The sequence below is a fragment of the Alosa alosa genome, chromosome 3 (genome assembly GCF_017589495.1).
Source record: "Alosa alosa isolate M-15738 ecotype Scorff River chromosome 3, AALO_Geno_1.1, whole genome shotgun sequence".
Taxonomy (NCBI): Eukaryota; Metazoa; Chordata; class Actinopteri; order Clupeiformes; family Clupeidae; genus Alosa; species Alosa alosa.
Window position 1 is genome coordinate 15,964,481 of NC_063191.1, and position 21,328 is coordinate 15,985,808.

General features: G+C 42.4%; 1 protein-coding gene across 2 annotated transcripts in view; it reads right to left on the reverse strand.

The window, feature by feature from the left end:
- Nucleotides 1-9,455: 9,455 nt before the first annotated feature.
- The window catches only part of col6a3 (collagen, type VI, alpha 3), a 34,753-nt gene continuing 22,880 nt past the window's right edge, over nt 9,456-21,328 (reverse strand). For both annotated transcript variants that reach the window (XM_048238640.1, XM_048238639.1), the window contains 17 exons: nt 20,024-20,074; nt 19,835-19,870; nt 19,482-19,544; nt 19,271-19,333; nt 18,291-18,323; nt 18,135-18,171; nt 17,987-17,998; nt 17,375-17,868; nt 16,849-16,951; nt 15,757-16,458; nt 14,947-15,049; nt 14,641-14,696; nt 14,050-14,316; nt 13,805-13,873; nt 12,095-12,145; nt 10,770-10,940; nt 9,456-10,238 (listed from right to left, as the gene is read on the reverse strand). In XM_048238640.1, the coding sequence (XP_048094597.1) occupies nt 10,195-10,238; nt 10,770-10,940; nt 12,095-12,145; nt 13,805-13,873; nt 14,050-14,316; nt 14,641-14,696; nt 14,947-15,049; nt 15,757-16,458; nt 16,849-16,951; nt 17,375-17,868; nt 17,987-17,998; nt 18,135-18,171; nt 18,291-18,323; nt 19,271-19,333; nt 19,482-19,544; nt 19,835-19,870; nt 20,024-20,074 (2,355 nt within the window). In that variant the 3' untranslated portion in view covers nt 9,456-10,194. The remainder of the gene's footprint in view (nt 10,239-10,769; nt 10,941-12,094; nt 12,146-13,804; nt 13,874-14,049; nt 14,317-14,640; nt 14,697-14,946; nt 15,050-15,756; nt 16,459-16,848; nt 16,952-17,374; nt 17,869-17,986; nt 17,999-18,134; nt 18,172-18,290; nt 18,324-19,270; nt 19,334-19,481; nt 19,545-19,834; nt 19,871-20,023; nt 20,075-21,328) is intronic.

Here is a 21,328-nt window from a genome sequence, read left to right on the forward strand (position 1 = left end):
CACAAACAAAGCAAAAACAACAAGGAGAAAAAAAAATGCATCTTTCATCTTGAGTGTTGGTCCCCACAACATCTGGGCCCTGGCTTTAAACATGCAGACCAAATGCCTCCTCTGTCTGCAATGAAAAGAATGGGTCATAGGAAATGAATCTAGCGTGGTTAAACAGGAGAAACCGAGCCTCCGGCACAGAGGGCTGTGTGTATACTGCCCTGTTTACAGTACCAGGCCTGCGGGCCTCCCTCCCTCGTAGGGGGACTCCGGATTGTTTTCTTTGGATAATTGTGTCTTTTGAGCTTACCTCAGCAGTCACTTAAGTTTACAGAGACCAAAAAGTGTGGGTTTGACCAAGAGGGATTGTGGAAAGTCTTAGTTTGTCCGATTTTGTTAACGGTCACGTGTGCTGTTGGCATGCTAGACCCTGGGTTCTCTGCTGGTGTTCGTACTCTTGAGAGGCCTTAATGAACCTAGGGCATCATGTAGCATCACGTAGCAACATTTCATCTCGCCAGACGTATGCTGGTTTATGAGAAGCAGTTTTATCTGTTATCTCTGACCCAACCCTATCCCTGAGGAGCTTTAGGAGTCAACAATTGGGTTAACACATTGGATAAACGTCAGCTCCTTGTCAAAACTGGATGCTGTCCGCCCACACCAAACATCAGTGCCCTGCAGAATGAACTTGAAACAGATGGAGGGTGGTAAAGCACAGCCACAGCGAGGGGTGGAAGTAGCCAGGGCTGAGGACTTTACAACTGTGTTGCTGGCAGAGGTATTTTTATTTGCTCAAGATCCTAGGCCATGGAGAAGGTGTGTGGTTACTTCAGAAACATTCAGTGAAAAACAGTACCAAACTTTTGTGGGGCCAGACAGGGAGGCCCAATATGACCTTGGCTACAAAACTGTATTACATAGTATCAATCATTACTCAACTCAGTGGGCTAGTTAAAAACGCTTCGTAATACTTAAACACATTGATGCTCATTTATCTGCAGACTAAGCATAGTATAGATCAAAGTGATTTCAAACCTGTAGCCATTCCATCTGTTTCAAAATTTGGTTTTGTATTGCAACACAGGTGGATCACCAGCTTTAAACAGCTTTAAGCGTTTGGGAAGTTTTTATTTTTCCACAAGTTTATTTTTTCTGTGCATCTAGTCTACATTTGGATTACTTTACTTTCCCAATGACTCATGAAAATATATACCGGTATTTCCAAAGCCAGTTAAACCTAGCTTGGAAATGAGTCTTAATTATTGTCACAGGCCTCATCTCATGATAACTGCAAACGGGTTGGGTGGGGTGCTTGGGGCAGCAAGTCAATTTCAAAGAGGTACACACAACATTCATCCACAAATGGCAGCGAATATTCCATATAAATATTTGTCCCTGTGCCTTCCCTCAACATTCCAGTGGAGAGACTCTTCATTTTGCACAGGCTGAGCATCCCAGAGTCCGGGGAAATCAGGAATGTTTATGAAATATACGCTGGACAGCCTCAGGAACTGCGGCCACTTGGTGCTTGTCATGTGGGTAGCACATGCCTGAGGGCTATATCATGCCTGTCTCTTTCTAAGGGTTATCAACTACAGATGTACCCTCTGCTGTCAAGAATGTAAACATGTAAAGCAGTGGTCCCCAAACTTTTTCTTCCGAGGGCCAGCTCACTATGCCTGGCTCTAAGAGAGGGCCAGAGACTCGGAGTATATCAGTAACCATAAATAGCTTAGCGCTGTGAACAAAGGCAGTCTACCTTAATTGAATATTCCATTACATTTAATCTATAGGCTATTGCAATTTAATACCATTGTTATCTGTGTTTATATTGCCATCTTGCCATATCAGTGTAAAATGTAGCTCAAATGAAATAATACTAATAATAGCATTCTCAAAACTATAAGCAGGGAGTCCCAAAAGTATATTTTGAACTCTGAACTTTGCATACACAGCTCAAGTTGTGAACAAGCAATATCCTACAAATTTAAAGTTCTCAAACTATGAGTTTTATGAAGTGGTGGCAGAAACATCTGAAATGACCACCATTCTAACTTTCACTCACCTGATGAGAACTCTGTGAACTCTGTATGAATATTTGAACGAGTGAATAAAAAAGAAAAATAATTATATTAGAAAGTTCCAGAATTATGACTTGAATAGAAGTTAGTTAGTTATTAACAATTAACTGATAAACTTTTAGAATACTTTGAGCACTGATGCAGTCAGCAGAGGCCTCTTACATTGTTTGCAGGTAGGTCTACTATACATTTCATTCCGTTTTCGATGGCAAACGCGAAACAGCGCCAAAACAACCACCAGTGGACAAAAAGAGTATTACATGTGTACTGTTAAGACCCGCCATAGAGAATGAATGGGGGAAATTACGGAGGTTATAGTTTGACGATGTCGTACTCATGTGCCGGCCGGATCCTATATACCACGGACATGTTTTGGGGGGCTACCTAAAATGAGGTGGTGGGCCGTAGTTTGGGGACCACTGATAAAGTATAGAGTGAAAGGATAAGAAATGGATTGTGCATGTTAGGGACTTTTCTAAGGATCTAATCAAGTTGTAAATGTATAAATGTAAATCAGGTTTATAGGCCAAGTATACTTGCGTATACAAAGAATTTGGTCTCTGCATTTATTCGATCTATGAAATAGTGATACACACAGAGCACACAGTGAGGTGAAGCACACACTAACCCGGAGCAGTGAACTGCCTTGCTACAATGGTGCTCGGGGAGCAGTGAGGGGTTAGGTGCCTTACTCAAGTGCACTTCAGCCATGGATGTGGGCATGGGAGAGCAGTGCTCAACCACTTCCCCCACCCACATTTTTCCTACAGGTCGGGGATCAAACAGGCAACCCTTCAGTTACAAGCCAGAAGCCCTAACCAGTAGGCCACGGCTTAAGGTTTTTGGAGCCCAGGAGGTGTCATTGTGAGGTTTTTTCTTTTGTGTATCAAGAGAACTTGGGCTCAATCTTTTTACTAAATCATGCGCTCATCTTTACTAAATCGTGTGTGTTTGTTGTATAAAATGGTGTGCATGTTTCACTAAATTGTGCTCTTGTCTTAATTAAATATGTGCTTGTTTTAATTATTGTCTTCCCACATTTTATTCACAGTAACTAGGAGAGGCAGGCAGACAGACCGTTCGATCAATAAATCAGAACTCAAACATTGTTAAAACACAATTGAGTGTGATTGATCAAGTGATTTTTACACACTAAGAGACGGACTGCAGAAGACATTCTCTTTTCAAAGTTGCACTTTATGCTGTTCCCTATGCACTCATTATGACAGCCAGCTGTCATAATGTCACAAGCGCACATCAATGCGAAGGTGGTTTATTATTCATATTAATTACTAAATCCATAGATAAGCGGGTCAATAATGGCAAAATGAAATAACTATTTACATAAACAGTGCCACTGTATTCAACATGCAATAAACAGCTCCTCTAGATCTACTGTACTGTGGGGATCCCCCCCCTTTTGCCATCCATGTCATGGCGTTCATCCGAGAGCTGCTATTCAATATATTGTTGACTCAAATCTTGATGTCAAATTCATCAACAATGGACATCAACTTGATTTGCAAATTTGATTTAATTTAACTAAAATGTTCTCTTGATGCAAAAAAACAACAACAAAAAAAAAAACTCACAATGACACTTCCTGGGCTCCACACTTTCTGAATGTTTTGTGATTCCTGGAAATTTCACATTTTGATTGATTTGTGGGGTTTCATGATTGCTCTGTTTATTTGTTTATTTTCAAGGCACTTTTTACAGTTGTTGCCCATTGCCTAAGCACTACAAATAAATGGTTAGACCAAAGCCTCAATACCTAAACTTCTTGTAGTATACTGTACCTTAAACACTGTGTAACCATAGCTTACACACATTTTCTGCTTTGCACATTGTTTGCAATTCTGCAACACACTTATTACAAAACACTACACACAATGTCTTACATTTTGACACTTTGTTCAAAAGTGAAATCTCCTGTGTTCATTGGGGAAACACTGCTATTCAAAATGCAAGCACATCTGGTAATTGGTCAAATCCACTCACATACTGAAAAAAAAAAAACTTACAGAGAAAACTGAACACCAATAAGTCTGAGGTTTAGCACTACAAATAGACTTTAGGTAAGTTATTGTGTATCTGTTCAAGTGTACTTTTACATTACCCGTGTACAGTTCTGTATTTGCCCTTTACTCCCCATTTCTAAAACCTATCGAAGAATTATTTTCAGAGTATATGACCACCAACCACATACCTGCATGCTTCTTTTGCGAGCAATAGAAGGGGCATGCAGAGACATTGAGGTGGGGTCAGTTCAAGGGTGGATATGGCACACAAGGTGATATTGTCCACATTGCCTAGCCCGAGAGGACATCAATTGCGATGTCAACGAGGACTTGTGGCCAGATTTGAACAAAAGGCAGGATCCATAAACCCCCACCCCACCCTCGCCACATACACACACACACACACACACACACACACACACACACACAAATATTTTTCTCCAGTAATTGTTTTTCGTTTTACTTTTGTATTGTTGCATTTTTTTGTACATTTTTTATTTGTTTACAGTATTGCATTTATAAGTGTGATTCTATTTATCTTTATTTCTGTAAGAATGTTTGTTTTTTGTAAAAACTTTTGTTGCAAAAATGTCAGTTGATTACTGCAGCAATTTACTTTCATATCACAGAAGACTGAGTCTGAGAAAATGACAATACAAACAGAAACACAAAGACTGCAGTGTTTCTGTAAAACCCATCAGTGTGTTGCTGTTGATTTGAAAGAGTCATTTTGTTGCAATAATTACATTTTTAGAAAGGATTGTTGAGTTTTGATTGCAGTGTTTCATTTTGGCATAGATGTGAGTTGTTTATCTCCAAGTGCTGTCTTATTTGGCTGTGTGTAGAGTTTTGACATAATGAGCCAAATTCTGCAAAAAGTGTGTAAGCAATTAGGCAAAAACTGTAATGTATACCGTGAGGAAGGGGTAAATTATTACTATTTCTATTACTTGACTAGCTAGTCTTAATGCTATTTAGTGTATACTTAATGTGGAAAATGGTTGCTGAACTGAATACTTGCTTGGCTGAATTAGTATACAACATATCAGTCCCCAAGTGGGTTATCCAACCCAAGACTGTAAATACCGATGACTCGTCCACCTTAACGTAAACACTAGACAAGAGACTATTTGAAACAGAGTGTTAACCCTGTGGGCATAGTGAAAATACTCTGTGCACCTTTGACCGTTTTTTTGTAATCATTGCACCTTCATGTGGCGACTGAAACAGGGTCCCCGGGGCATGTCTGACATCACATAGTTAGGCCAGCTGTTCGAACTCACTGAGGTCACAGATACAGCAACGCTTGGCCATCTGTTGACCATGTGTGTCTCCTGAAGATTTTAGCCACAAGAGGCCCCCTCCATACTCAGGCCCCTTTAGTCTTTGCTTACATGTGTTAGGGGTTAAAATACATCTCGCCATGTTTGACACTAACCTTAACTAGCGACCATGTCTGATGCAGAGGAGGCACTGTTTGTTGGAGCCATTCTGTTTGGTATGTAGTCCAGTGAAACGAATGTGGAATGTTAAAGGATATAGTGAAGTATATTGCTTTCTGCCTAGCAGGAGAAAGTTACAATGGAAACCTCACAATTTCCTCACAACATTGTTTCCTCATCCCGAGCTTTTAGACACTGAGTGTCATTTCTTGCTTTCTCGAACTCAGTATTAATGTCTTCATCGACTGTAGGCCTCCTTGTTAGTGTCCAAGGAACGACAATCCATTACTCATTTCCTATTTAAAACTTTGACATCTCCTCCACTGCTATTCTCATAAAGAGCCATTTGTGAGCACTGCCAAAATGTTAAGCAGTGCGGATTTTGGGAAACAATTATGCATGCATGTGTGTGTGTACCATTTGTCTGTCTGAGGAGAGTGCAAAACTGGGGAAGGTCAGTCAGTTTAAACAAAGCGGTACTCATCCACATCCCTGTGCTCCTCCACTTTGGGGAACTAAATGTTTCCATGCAAGCTGATGACTCAGTGGCTCAGACAGAGGCTGTGAACTGCGGAGTTGAGGGGGAGAGGAGGTGGCCCTACCCCAGCTTTAAGTATAAATCAGAGAAGATTTTATTGGAGCCTCCAAAAGGAGCTGCTTGCCTAGGCCGTGTGATTGATGCTGTGGGCTCGAGACGATCTTTGAAGTCGTAATTAACCAGTACAGATGTTGGAGGACAATGATGCTTTGATTCAAACAATATGGTGCGACCGACACAGAAAATTCCTCCCCAATGAGAACCCTTGGTGAAGGCAGTGGTCCGATGAGCGCAAAACTCCAATTAGAGGGAGAGGAAAATACCATCTCCCCTTATAATGTTTGGCTGTCTTGTTAGTGACTTGCATGGTTTTGTTTAAGATAGTGAAGTTACTAGATATGTGTTCAAGTAATGGAAATTTGCTTCGGCCTCTTTATTTTACCACTAACACTCACAAATACTGACACTTGACAATACTGACAAAGAATGTTGATACGGTTCCTTAGTGACAACATTTGTACACAATTTGTACAAGTTTGAAGCTCTTTGTGTTACATTCTGGTACCAGTACAAGAGCATGAAGATATCAGATGGATCCTCATTTATCTCCAAGGGTTAACTAGCATGACCTTTGACCTCTCTGAGGTTATGGGCAGAAGGTTGCAGGTCTTTCTGAAGCAGAGGCTCTTCTTGTGGGAATGCGGTACCAGTGCAACGGCATGAAGATAACAGACAGATCCTCATTTCTCATCCAGGCTTAACTGGCATGACCTTTGACCTCGCTGAGGTCATGAGCAGGAGGCTGCAGAACTTTCCGAAGCAGAGATGGTAAAAAAGGTCTAGAGTGGCATCAATTCATGGGAAGATTTTTTATTTAAAACCACACATAGCTTTTCTTTGAGTCACACATGTGTGCAAACAACTGCCTTTTGGTTATCGTCAGGCATGTAGTTGGCTTCAGAAAGTAGAGCAGAGAGTAGAGATTCACCAGCCCTTGGAACAGCCCTTTAGTCTCTTACATTTCCGTCTCAGGGGACACAGTCTGGTGATGCTGCACATCTGCTGTGTGTGTTATGAAGACGGAGGGCCGTGTTGAGGAAGGACTTAAACACCAATCCCTCACAGGGGGAAATGTGTAAAACAATGTGGGGGTTTGTATACTCTATAGGTTTCTACTGTTGCATATGTGAGCGTTTGCTATTCAGAAAGAAAACAGTCTGATACACACTCTCTTCGGGGAGGCTAACTGCAGTCGGATAATACCTATTGCCACAGGATCTGTAAATAATTGAATGTGTTAACAATCTCTGATCATGGTGAAGTTGCTTCTCACACCAATGTGACCAAATGTGTTAAATGCACCATAAATGGTGGGAAAATGGTGAAAAAGAAGAAGCAAAACTTTCCACTGCCTAATTAATTCTCTTTTAAAACACCTCACCTGTTTTTCCACAACTAATTGAAAAATATGGCTGTGATTAATTTTAAGAGGGAAAGGTAAATAGTTACTCACACGCTCCAGTATCACTTAACCCTGGAGGTCACCCCTGGCAAAAGTAAACTGTAATCAAAATCTGAGTCAACACAACGGATCCGATCCAGTTAAGCTGTAGTGCACACACGCCTCTCTCTGAAGCACACACAGCAGGCGTCTGAGGGAGGTGGAAAGTCACAACCATATCCCAGGCATATGAGGGTGGATGTCAGTTAACACAATGACAGTAAAGCACAGTGATTGTAATAACGTGATAATATCATATGAATCATATGAAATCATTTGAAATACCATACTGCCATCGATAGGTCTGTATTATAATAATTTCACATCTAAAAAAAGTAACACAACAAAACATATTATTCAAGTGCTTTCAAACATGCTGGTGTCATTTTTCTGAGTTTCCCAATATTTCTTATTAGCATCCCTCTCCATCTTAGACACTCACCCTCTTTGAAGTTTGATCTGGCTTTGACATTCCCACATAAATCACGTTATTTGACCCTGTGTTGATAACAAGAACTCAAAGACACCCATGTAACATACTGTAAAACAGCCAACTCCATGACCACGGCCAAGATGGGGACAGAAAACCTTCTACTTCAAACAAATATCTAGTTCAGCAGGGAGGTCACAGTAAATAAATTAGATTAGTTTAAATACATAAGTTCAGCGTGATACAATATCAACTTGTCATATTGTGCAACCGAATTGAGTTTTGAACAAAATGATTTTTTTTGTCATATTACTGCTACTATATCACACCTGGATTTAATTGTAGAGCATAGAGTGAATCAGGGTCTGACTCGCTGTCTACATCCCTGATCGGGCATCTTTAGCATTACTTGCACTCTAAGAGAAGGAAAGCAAACTGCTCTGTTGCAATTTTAATGAGTTGGCAACTTGGCTGTGTTGGTATGGGGATATTACCTGATGTAACCTCACAGGGATTTCTACAGTTATTCTTGCAGCTATATTCTATTTTTTTTCTCTTATTCCTTACAGTCAGAATTGTAGTCACCAGAAAATCCTTATTTATGCTACCAACAATCATATCACCAGTAAAACCAAATGGGCCTTTAGTAATGCATTCACAGCCAAGAGAGGGCCTCCTTTTTTTGGCACAGGCTGTTGTTTTCCCTTTTTCTGCATCAACAGTAGGGAACGCTTTTGAAAATTAGAATCAACATAGAGCTAAGTGAAGAGAAGCAAACACAAGTTTTGGCACTCTCTATAGTTATTACTGACCTCAATGACTGTTAAATTAAGTTTTTCCTCAGTGTTGAAAATGCTTGACCAAATGCTGGCCACATTAGGAATCTGTTTGGGACCTCCTCCACAACTGTTGCCTTCTTGTATAAACAACTCACACATCAGCCTCGTGTCTTAACTCTGACACGTTGTCTTGCTGCCACAACCTACTGGATCACTGGAGTCGAAAATATACAGCTAGCAACACTCGTCCAAGCAGACTGGATTGGACTGATGTCCTCCTCGATCTCATTCATCCTCCCTTAAATACATTCTGTCCATACTCCTAATTCATTCTATCCACTCCGCCATTTCTTCCAGTTTCTCACTGCTGTCTTTTCACTTTCACTCCCCCTTCCTCTCGTTTCTCTGGTTAATAAACTCCAGGCCGAGTGGGCAGACGATGTCTTTGTTGGACATTCCTCGCGGAGTGAGTCATAGCTCTCACACAGCTGCAGCGACTCCTTGTAGGATTTTCATTTTCCATTATTTTTTTCTTTTTTTTTTTTGTTGTTTTTAAAGACCACTGCAAAACTAACTAAAAATACACAACGACTTCCCATCTTGTCTTTTTTTTTAGAGAGAGAGACCGCAAGATGAAACTCAACACAAAACAATAAAGATACTGGAGGCTTGTTTTGGTTTTGTATAAAGTCTAATTTATTTCTTTATTCCCTTTTTCCCCAAGAAAATGCACAGTGACATGGAAACTAGCACCAAAAACAGAAGGGGCAGTTCATACATTTCATAATTTGAGACCTGACTTTTATGTTCGAGCCACTGGCTCGAGAGGTGCTTTTTTTTTTTGGTTATACAAAAACAACTCTGTTTGTCAACAAGAGGTGATACTATAGCTTTGATATACAAAAACAACAACAGATAACAGATACAACTGTGGTGATGAAAGTGACTATTTTGCTGGCTATGACAACACTGTCCTTAAGGGGATCATTTGTGTTTGACATCTCACTCACAACAGACACCGATGTGATGCAAGATGGGTTGCAGAGTGAATACAGAGCTGTGACATCTTAAGAACTGTGCAAAATTTCCTGTTACTCTTAGACCAAGACATTCATATAAGGTGAATATCTTTTTTTTTATTCTTCAAAATGAACGACCGTACAAATGAAACAATCATTTAAAAATAAAAAAAAGCTTTGTTGTTCTTGTCCTGGAACATTACAAGATGGCATTGAAAAACAATAACAACTAAAACACCATAATAAAACTCAGGAAAAAAAAATACTTCAAGATTTCTTTGGATTTTATCCTTTGGCAGAATCCAGTGCAGGCACCTTCACGTTGGCACAGCGTCTTGGTGTCATGTCTTTCTCCACCTGCTGTCGGTTGAGGTTAAGAGCTGAGTGGTCCCCTAAGTTCTTACTGCTGTGACTGCTACTCTTGGACTAGCTGGTGCTGTGAAGGAGAAGCAAAAACTCTAAGGTTCTCCAACTGATGAAGATAGATGTGTCTCATTCAGTTCAATCAATCAATAAATTCACAAGAATGCAGGAGGGTTTTTAGTTTGTACTGTGCATCATGCTGTTATAATTGACATCAGCAACAACAAGAGTTGTTCAACTTCATAGATACTAGCAATTCAGCAATACTGAAATAAGCAAAGGTATAATATACTTGTAGCTCTTATAGCTCCAGTTTCATTACCTAGTGCATGACACTTAAGATCTATTCCAAGATGTGCAGGCGGAAACAGCAGCCTTTTTAGTCTGCAACAGCTTTGTTAAATTACTTACAGCAGCAGAGAGCAGTTTTGGTTGAAAACTAGCATGCTACGAAAAGGCATGTGAAATCCTTACAAGTACCAACAACGGCAAAGCTACAGTAGCACTGACAAAAAGGCTTGCCAGCATGCAAACTCATGTGTCTTGGCAATGTCGTTGGCAAAGTGTTAAAGTTCCCTGTAGAGTAGGAGCATGTGTACTGTACCTGCTTTCCCACACGTCCTCTCACACTCCTCTTTGGTCTCGAAGCGGTTGGCGTTACCAGCGCAGCCTCCATACCAGAAGCGGCTACAGCTTTTGCTGAGGGAGTCATAGTACCACTTCAGCACAAACTTCACACAGGTGCCCTCCTCTTTGGGCAGCTTGCAGATGTCCACTAGGGTGGTGGTGGGAAAATACGAAGAAGACAATCAGAACACCACCATATATTAGACCACACACACACACACACACACACACACACACACACGCATAACGCACACACGCCGTTATTTACCACACACACACACGCACACACGCTTCGCACGCACGCCTGCGCTGCACACTTTCGACACGCCTCGCACCTGCACACACACACACGCACTCGCACACACACACGCACACGCACTCGCACACACACACACGCACTCGCACACACGCACACACGCACCGCATTTCACACACACACACTTTCGCGACGCGCCGCGACACATTGACACACACGCACACACTCGCATTATACACACGACACGCACACACGCATTAACACACACGCATGCACACACACACACTGCACACGCACACACACACACGCACACACACACACACACACACACACACACACACACACACACACGCACGCTACACACACACACACACACACAGGCCAGCATGCAACATTTAATTTGACTGAATTTTACCCATACTCAAGTTTTGCATGCAGATTGGAATGCATTTCTAAATGACGCGCATCAGCATAAATCCACTGTTAGCATCATAAAACTGATCTATGTTTAACCACATGAAGAACGCATATGCCCTTTGTCTTCCTCAATCACTGCCAATTTCTAAAAGAATAGCCCCTTTCATCAATCTATTATAAACATATATGCAAGCTTCTGCCAGAGGGTAATGGGTGCCAGAGGTTTCTCATTCTGTCCAGAACTTAATGGTTTTCAAGGGACCATAAAAGAGGTCTTTGTTCACAAATCAAATACAGTTAAAATCGAATGTAACCTTAACGCTATGTTTTCCATGGAACGCAATCTTTTCATTTTGAGTTTCTCGTGCATAACAGACGGCTTGGTATTTGGAGCTTATGTCAAATTACAGTGGCATCGCCATGCCCATAGAGGCTGCTTTCATGCAACTCAAACAGTCTGACACATTATATTAGCATGAGGAAACTTGGCTAATAACTTTGAATATATATCTTCTTATTTCCCCCCCTTTGTGACCTCTCTTAATCCTGTAGCAAGAAAATGAATTACCAGCAGACCTGAAGGCTGTAACCTATGACTTCAAACATATAAGTAGACAATAAGGATTTACCAGGAACAGGGCCTGTCTTCGAGTTTGATGAGACTGTGTCTTTCTCAGGCTCTACAAGATCAAACAGAAAGAGGCACCTTGTTGAAATTCTGTCACCACCAATGCTGTCAGTCAGTCCACTGACTGCTCTTGTAGATACTACTCACACCTCAATCTTACATGGCAAAATATGCAAACTCTGAATCTTTACTTTCTGCTTCATTTTAGAATTAGAATTCAGAAATTCCTTTTCTGAACTACCCCCGTGCAGAGTAGTTACTATCTAACATGTTTCCAGTGCAAAGGGCAAAACAGTTTGAACATGATTTACTGTGTCCTCATCTCAATAAGCTCGCTTACAGATGACTGCTAAATCCAATCACTTGATGTCAACCTCAGCAAGCACATTTGCACACTGCATGACTTTTCCCATTTCTTCTGTCAAACCCGACCGCACAGCCCTCGCTCTCCATGGCCCCCTGGGGTCAAACTCAAATACACACTGGCCTGCATGAGAGACTGCAACAACAGCGTGCAGTGTAACGGTTTAAACAGTGTGTGGTGTTTGGTGTGTGGCTTGTTCAGTTCATGATTCTCACTAGTGTGTCTCCTGCTCTGCTCTGTCAAGCAGCGGGGGCATGTGATGTTGCTTGTTCCAGCTGCTTCCAGTCACTCTGCACTGACATCTCTAACATCTCCTAACATCTCCACTGGGAGGTGGGGGGCATTTCTGTGCAAAGTATGCAGTGCTGCTCCTTCAAAAGCCACTCAGCATTTAGGTTTTATTATCAAGTTGTTCTATCCTAGGGAATGGAGTGGGTCGAGTGTTTCATCTTAGGACCTTTTCTTCCTTTGCTTGACATTTAAGTTAAAAAAAATTGTGATATCTGACTACTAACTCCCACTGTTTCTGTAGAAATTAATTGGGTCATGGGAATGGGAATGGGTTTTATATTTCTCAATAACTCAACTGCGTAAACAATTCTCCAGGACAGCAGCTTTATACTCAGAGGGCACATATAAGGGCCTGGTATTCAGAGGAATCATGGGCTGAAATACAACAGTGTCTACACTCATCTGCAGTTTCTCTGATCAGCAAAACATAACAAAATGAGGTTTCTGAAATCAAACTGATGCAAGCCAAAGAAAACACTGTCTAACAGTGCAATCACCAAAAATACCTGCATGGCTATCACTTCAGCAATGACCAAGGAAAGCTCGGAAACAAGCCACCTTTAATTGAGTCACAGTGCAAAACCTCAATTAGTCTATGTAGCTTGCTACTGAGTAAGCCTCTGTAAAAATGTTAATGTACAGTATGTGTGTGTGTGTGCAAGAGAAAGAGAGAAAGAGAGGGAGAGAGAGAAAAAGAGAGAGAGGGAGAGAGGGACAATATGTGTGTGTGTGTGTGTGTGTGTGTGTGTGTGTGTGTGTGTGTGTGTGTGTGTGTGTGTGTGTGTGTGTGTGAGTACACACCAATAATACCTGCATGGTTATCACGTAAGTAATGGGCAAGCAATGTTTGGAGACAAGCCACCAATAATCAAACTTTTAACCAGGGCAGGAAAAGTAGGCTCAAGAATATATTTTTCTTCTTCAGTAGCAACGTATACAGTTTCCAGCTCTGAAAAGGTGACTGTGCTCCCTGACATCTTCAGCCATATTAAATCTCACCGACTTCAACATGTAGGTGAACCCGCTGTAATCATTTTTAAAAGTCATACAACTTACCAATTTCTGGCTTACTTAAAGGGGCTGTTGAAACAACGACCCCTGCAGTAATCTTTGGCTCTACGCCTTCTGCCAAAAAAAAAAGTGGACACAGAGCCATCAGACATTAGCCAGCTAGAAACAAGCAATTACAATCAAATTGAAGTATTAGCTAAGAATGCATGGCCATTTAATTCTTATTAGTATGGTGAGTGACATGAGCGTGCATGTGCAGATACAGCTGTGCTTCCTCATAGACAACTCACTGGTGGTGAAGATGCCCTTGTGTATTGCTAAGACCTCTCCCTTGGCGGAGCGAGCGGTGACGGCCACATGGTAGGACTGCGTGGGCTCCAGGTGCTGGAGGGCGATGTGGGCCAGGGTGATGTTCTTGCGCAGCACGGGCGCGTGGTTGTGCATCCGCACTACGTTGACCTCGTAGTGGGCGTGGCCAGGCTGGCCGGAGGCAGCCCAGCGGAGACTCAGGCTGTGGGAGGTGACGTCGGCCACGTGCAGCTCGCCGAGATGGAGGTCTGGGAGAGAGAGCAGACATGAAACACACACGTACATACATACACACACACACACACACACACACACACACACACACACACACACACACACACAAAATATGCCCACACATGTGCACAGATGCACATGTATGTGCACACACCCACATACATACATACACACTCAAACACACACAAACAAAGAAAACATGCGCTCACACACTCACACACACAGGCATAACTAGCTGTAAAGCCATGGGTGAAAACTCCATTCTGTAACACAACTAACAGAGTGCAGGATAACAACCAGCTTTTCTCTAGTCGATGAAACAAGTTGAACAAACTGACCTTTGGGGTGTTTCGCATGGTCTGCCTGCTGTTCGTGATGCTGAACAGGATGCTTCCTTTAAATAGAACAAAATATGCATTGAGATAACTATTCTCTCTTGTCCCCATAACTATTTACATTGCTTATGAAATCCAGGCAAAAAAACAAAACCAAAAAAATTGTGACAAATATGCAGCTCTATTGCTCTATATATCTGACTACTGACATCACCACATTTACCCTCATTGTTTTGTAATACAATGCATATGTTGTGGATTTCTTGCTTCATGATTTTCCTAAAATGAAACATCACATAATGTACTTACTCGTGCATGTTGTTCACTTTCTCTACCGTTTTGTGGGGCTGATCGTTCTGTGACCACTTGCAGTTTTTGGCGACTTCAGGTGACATGTAGAAGGCATTGTCAACTGCAAGGAAGTCACACACACAAATACAAAGCTTACACTAACGCTTAACCAGGCAGACCAGCTGGCAAACACTGAGAGGAGAGAGACAGAGAGAGAGAGACAGAGAGACGGAGAGAGGAAGAGAGAGAAAGAGAGCGAAGAGAGAGAGCAGTATAGCGTGTTATATTCTAGTCTTGGCTGGAGGCACAGACAGAGTGAGATTCCCATGAAACTGAAAGCAGAGACAGGGCTGTGAAGAAACATGAGAGAAAAACATCAAGACTGTTTATGAGAACTTTGTGACGGAGGGTGAATCTGGGAACAAATCACTATCCAATAAGCCGGCAGCTGGTGACTGTGTAGTGTTTCATTAAACTATTCACTGTGGCGTGACTGCAGTGCAATGTCAAAACTGTGATGTGAAACAACAGAGAGCAGAAGACATAGACGATGGAGTGTCATGAGGCCCCATGGAAGCAAGATGTTACGCTTCTTATATCCATGGAACAGTGGGAATAAGGGGAAGAAAAACAGGTGCAAAAGTGCGGCTGAAGAAAGTCCTACCATGTAATGGTTCTACACTTACACTTATGCACTTAACAAAGATGATTTCACTAATTAGCATCATCTACGTGATTGTACTGATTACAATCACATGATTTAGTGAATGGTTGACTTTTACTTTCTAAAGCTGGACTTTTACAAATCTGGTAAAAAACACAACTCACGGCTTAGATATTTGGGCAGCAAGCGGCCGAAGTTCTGAATGTAGTCGTCGTAGAAGCCGGCGTCTTTGTCCACGCGCTTGAAGAACACGTCAGAGGGCTCGCTGGCCACGCGGCTCAGGACGCGAGCGTCCCCAGCGCTCAGCCGGTCGCCGATGCCCAACACCACCAGGAAGTAGCCCTTGCATTTGGCCTCGGTGGCGGCGCGTACCAGCCGCTCCTCGTGCATCTCCACGGGCCCAGTCACCATGAGCACCATGACGCGGAGGTGGCGTGCGTGCGGCACGGCCTCGAACACCAGCTCTGTGGTGGACTCCAGCGCACCCGCCAGGTCGCGCCCGCCCTCCAGCTGCGGCGTTTTGTCCAGCAGGAAGCGGCGGATGGCGGCGGCCGAGGTGTGCTCGGTGAGGCCGAAGGAGACGCGGACGGCGGGGCCGGTGCCATTGCGGACGAACTCGTAGGGGCTGTGTTGAACCAGGGCCACGCGCGCGTGGTGGACGGAGGTAGCCGGCTCGTGGGAGATCTCCAGCTGCTCCACCATGTGGGCCACGTAGTGCTTGGACTCGTCGAAGACAGACGGCCATGTGCTCTCGGAGCTGTCCAGCACGAAGGCCATGTCAATGTCCAGGTCAGACTTGAAGGACCTCTTGTCTCTGGCGCTACGGGGTGGGGTGTAGTCGCACACACCAGCTGGAGCGCAGAAATCTGGAAAAGAAAAGGAAACAAAAGTAATTAAATAAATAAATAATATTTATTTATATTAAATTGTATTTATTTAATAATAAATCAAATAAAATCACACAATAAAAATAAAAATAATAAAATCAAATAATAAAATATATAATACTTCATTAACAATTGCGCTATTTCATCAACAATTTACAACTTAAATCACTTAAACACATTCTCACACATTAATGATGCATTGCCAAGTATCCCCATCATTACATACACCAGGCATAACATTGTAATTGTTTTCTACCAAATAAAACTCTGAACACAATTTGTACCACATTTTCACAAAACAGAGACAGTGCTTAGAAGACAGACTTCTGTCAGCAGTGTTTAGAGGTTTCACCCTGAATATGGTCTTACCATAGCAGACGTGGCAGCTCATGATCTTGCTGATGACCGAGTCGTATTCGGCAGAGCCAGGAGAGGGCAGGACTATCACCTGAGCCAAGGCTGTGTTATTGACCTAGAAGGGAAAAAAAGAACACGAGACCAAATATTAACAGTTGATATTATGACTGATTAATACAATATGACCATTTCAAGGGCTTCAAGATGTTACGCCAGGAATTCCCTTGTACTTACAACACACAAAGTTACATAAGACTTTTTGACTCCAGTGATTAAGAGTTCATTCTAACAGCAAAACTAATTTGGATTTTGCCTTTTAAATTGTTTCACAAAAAAACAAAGAGAAAAACAAGCAACAAGTGACAACATGGTAAAACTGTCTGCTTCTACCCAATTGTCAACTGTTTTGAACAGACATATTTAATTTCATTTGCAGTGGTTCAAATCAACTGCAAGACATGGCGCTGTTATTCCAAGAACAGAGTCAGACGAAGGTCACTGATATCAGGTGTGTCTACCCTGCTGACGTTAGCTTTACCTGCAAAGCTCTAGCGAGCTGCCGGTTGTCAGTGCTCAGGAGGAAGACTGAGGCGATGCCGGCGTCGTACAGTCGGAGCGCAGCGGCACTGAAGGCTGCCGAGATCTTGACCCCGCCACCCACAAAGAAGACAGCCACCTTGCGCACCAGGAAGCCACTGCGCACGCGTTTGAAGGTGTTCTGGGCCAGGAAGTTCATGGCGGTCTCCAGGCTGCGCTCCTTGCGCGAGGTCTGCAGCTGCAGACCCTCCACGGCCTCCAGCAGGGCCTTCTTCTTCATGGCGTCGGCGAAGCGCACCTCGGTGGTCACCTCGTTGTTGTAGAGGGTCAGGGCCACGCGGGCGCCGCGGGGACAGTTGCCCTGGGCGATAGTGATGTTGTTCAGCAGACGGCTGACGGTGTCGCGCATGCTGTTGAAGACCGGCCTCTGCACACCCTGGGATGAGTCCAGCGCGAAGGCCAGCTCAGTGGGGTAGAGAGGGCACTCTTGGGCACCTGGCAGAGAGGACAGAGGGATCAGGAACACAGTTCTGTGTTCAAACTGTAATTATCAACACATTGTTACACTAAAGTACAGTTCTGTGCCATGTGGTATTTTTTGCAATGCACTTACCATAGCAACAAGCTGAAAACAAGAATAAAGGATTTGCATTATTACATTATTAACACAGGACATCTCATGAAGATATTTAGTATCTGGTATTTAAATACATCAATAATCACAATAACATAAGCCCTATTTGCTTAAATTATATACTTACGACAGTTGTCCCGAATCTTTTTGACAAGTTCGCATTGCTGGACAGAGAAGAAAACAAACACCTATTAAAGCATTTCTCAATTTGTATTCTTTCAAGAATTACCATAAATCACTGCGTAATTAATGTAAAATGCAGTGTGACCAAAGGTAACCATACCACCACACTCTGTCCTCGAGGTCCTTTCTGACCCTGCATGGGCACAAACATGGCTTTCAGATTAGTGGAAACAGATGAGCTCAGTTCTTGGTTACATAATCTAGTGCAGGGGTGGGCAAACTTTTTGGCTCAAGGGCCACATTGGGTTTTGAAAATTGGCCGGCGGGCCGCAACAACAACTCAACAGCACACATAAAAAAAAATACATTTTTTACAGCCTATAATTTAGTATGAAAAGTATTTGTTTTAAAATATTAATTGCTTAAAAATACTGCTAATTTTATGCTGTTTTTAAATGGTCAGTAGTGGGAACTACTGTTGCCTTCATGATTTCCTTTTAAAACTTTCTTATAAGAAGTAGATATCAATTATCAACAATCACAAGCCAGCTGGAACCTGCGGCTCTCTCTCCCTCTCGTGAGTGCAGACACGTTCCCAATTAAATGGATTGCATAATGTTCACGTTAGATCTGCTGCAAAGGAGATAAGAGTTAACTTAGTTTAATATGATGTTATCTCTATTTAACATGATGTTTTGACATTGACATTGTAAACGTTATCTAAGGAGAGTGAAAAGCAGTTTGCAGTAAAGCTAACCAACGTCATCTCTATCGCAGGAAAAAAATAGCGAGCAAATGAAATGCTCGGCGGGCCGGATGAAAGTGCTTGGCGGGCCGGATCCGGCCCGCGGGCCGCAGTTTGCCCACCCCTGATCTAGTGCCTTAGCATCCTATTATTTATGATGTTTTTAGAATGTGCAACAGTAAATGCTCAGAAGTTGTCATGAAACATTTTATATGAACAGTTGAGCTTATCAAACATTTTTTATGAACAGTTGAGCTTATCAAACATTTTAATAGTCAAAGAGAACTTGGCTAGTAAAAATAATGAGTGGTTAAAGATGAAACATAGTGTTGGTAAAACATGAATAACAAACTGTTAAGTGTGGAAAGGGAAGCAGAAGATAAACGGGTGCTTACATAAGGTCCCGGGTAGCCAATGTCTCCCTTCTGTCCAGGTCCACCAGGGTCACCTGAAACACCCTGGAAGAGTCCACCGATATAGCTCATAAAGTACATGCAGTTCACTACTCAGCAAATGTGACAGAACCCCACAACAAACTAACAAACCAACAAAAAAGGCAGGGACATATCTATACATGGAAAAATATTACACATGAAAGAGCCTTACGCGCTGGCCACGGTTTCCTCTGGGTCCTGGTCCTCCCTTAGACCCAGGCTCACCAGCAGCTCCCTGTATGGATAGTTCAGAGGTTAAAGGTCAGGGGTCACCAATGCAGGTCTTCACACATACACTACCTGACTCAACGTAAAGCCTCATGCACATGACCAAATCACTGCCATACTGACAAAGGTCTTCCTGCCTCATTTCATACGAACAGCAAGGCATGTCATACAAACAGCAAGGTCTAAATGGTGCTTAATAAAGGGGTAGACTCTTTAAACATATGACCGTGGCAAATGCAAACTTCTATGACACATCTGTGAATCATTAAGGAGAAGAAAGATTACTGTCATGCTCACCTTTGGTCCAGGGAATCCAGGGAAGCCTTCATCACCCTAAGGAAGGCAATGCAGCCACTCATGTTACCACTTATGTTGCCTTCACTTTAACGTTTAGTATTTTTTATTTCAAGTATTCAAGTAAACTTTACAGTTTTATCAAATATTATATTTTCTGTGAATAAAATGTAAATAATAGGGAAAGTTTACTTTTCTTCCGTCAGGTCCAGGAAATCCTAAGCCATCACGACCATCCTCACCCTGTGTCACAGAGAGAATGTGTGTCATTTTCTTCCCATGTATTCCTATACCAGGTACTTTTCCTTAAAAGACATTTACAACACAGCACATGTAGTATACAGCACCTTCTTTTCTTATAATTTTGGGGGGATTGCCTTTTATTGATAGAGAACAGCAAAGAGTGACCGGAACCAAGTAGGAGAGAGATATAGAGAAAGTGGGATCGGGAAATAACCTGGGTCGTACTCGAACCCAGGCCCGTGTGGTCTTTACATTGGAATCTGATTGGCAAAGTTGTGGATTGAGCGATTGGTGCTACACTATGGGTGACTGAAAGATAATATCTGTGCTGTGCAGATTAAACACTAACTTTAACATGAAGTCAAGACTGTACAGCTGGCTGGCTAGTGTCTGCAGTCTATTGGTATAGGGAAATCTACAGCAGGTGAAGTGGGTCATATTTCCAGTGCAAAGTTGGCAGATCACTATACTTACTAAAATGAACATATCAATATAATTTTATCTAAGTGAAATGGCATCTGCATTAACCTAAGCAAACTAGCTACAAGATATCCAATTTGAGTGATTGTGAGACTGTCTGCACACAACGGGAAATAATTGAATTACTACAACGTTCAATGTGTTTTTGCCAAGTGAGTGAACCCAGGATGGGAAAGAAATCCAGAGATTTACACGTGCTGGCACTATCTAAGGGTCACCAGGTTCACAGATCTACATCTGGACAACACCTATCACCCATTAGAACATATGGCGGGCAAAAAAAAACATCCTCCAAGACCCGTTAACAAACAACAGAGCCCCTATGATCAACATCAGAAATAGGAGGTTCAAACAGATAATCCTCACTGTTGATAGAGGGGATTGAGCTGAGTGATTTACAATACTGATGCAAAAATCGCCTGACGCCAAGTCAAAGGAGGTGAAGAACAATAAACATGGCCCTGAGAAAGCTTTTGGATGACAGTGAAAATATGTAGGACAAGGAGAGACCATGCACTCATATAAACAACCTCACCATGATCTCACCAAATATAGAAGTCCACGACCAGTAGTTGTAACTGTATGTGTGTGATGATAAATAGATAATAAACAACTAAGTGTTAAGGGATAACACTGGCAGCTTCCACATTTTTGTTTTGCGTGGCCACTAATGCTGAGATACTGTTAAAAAATTTACTTCAGGACCCATTGAGAGAGGCAGTGCACTGTAACTGGAAAGAGATGTGTTTATGTGAGCGAAGCTCTTGGCACAGA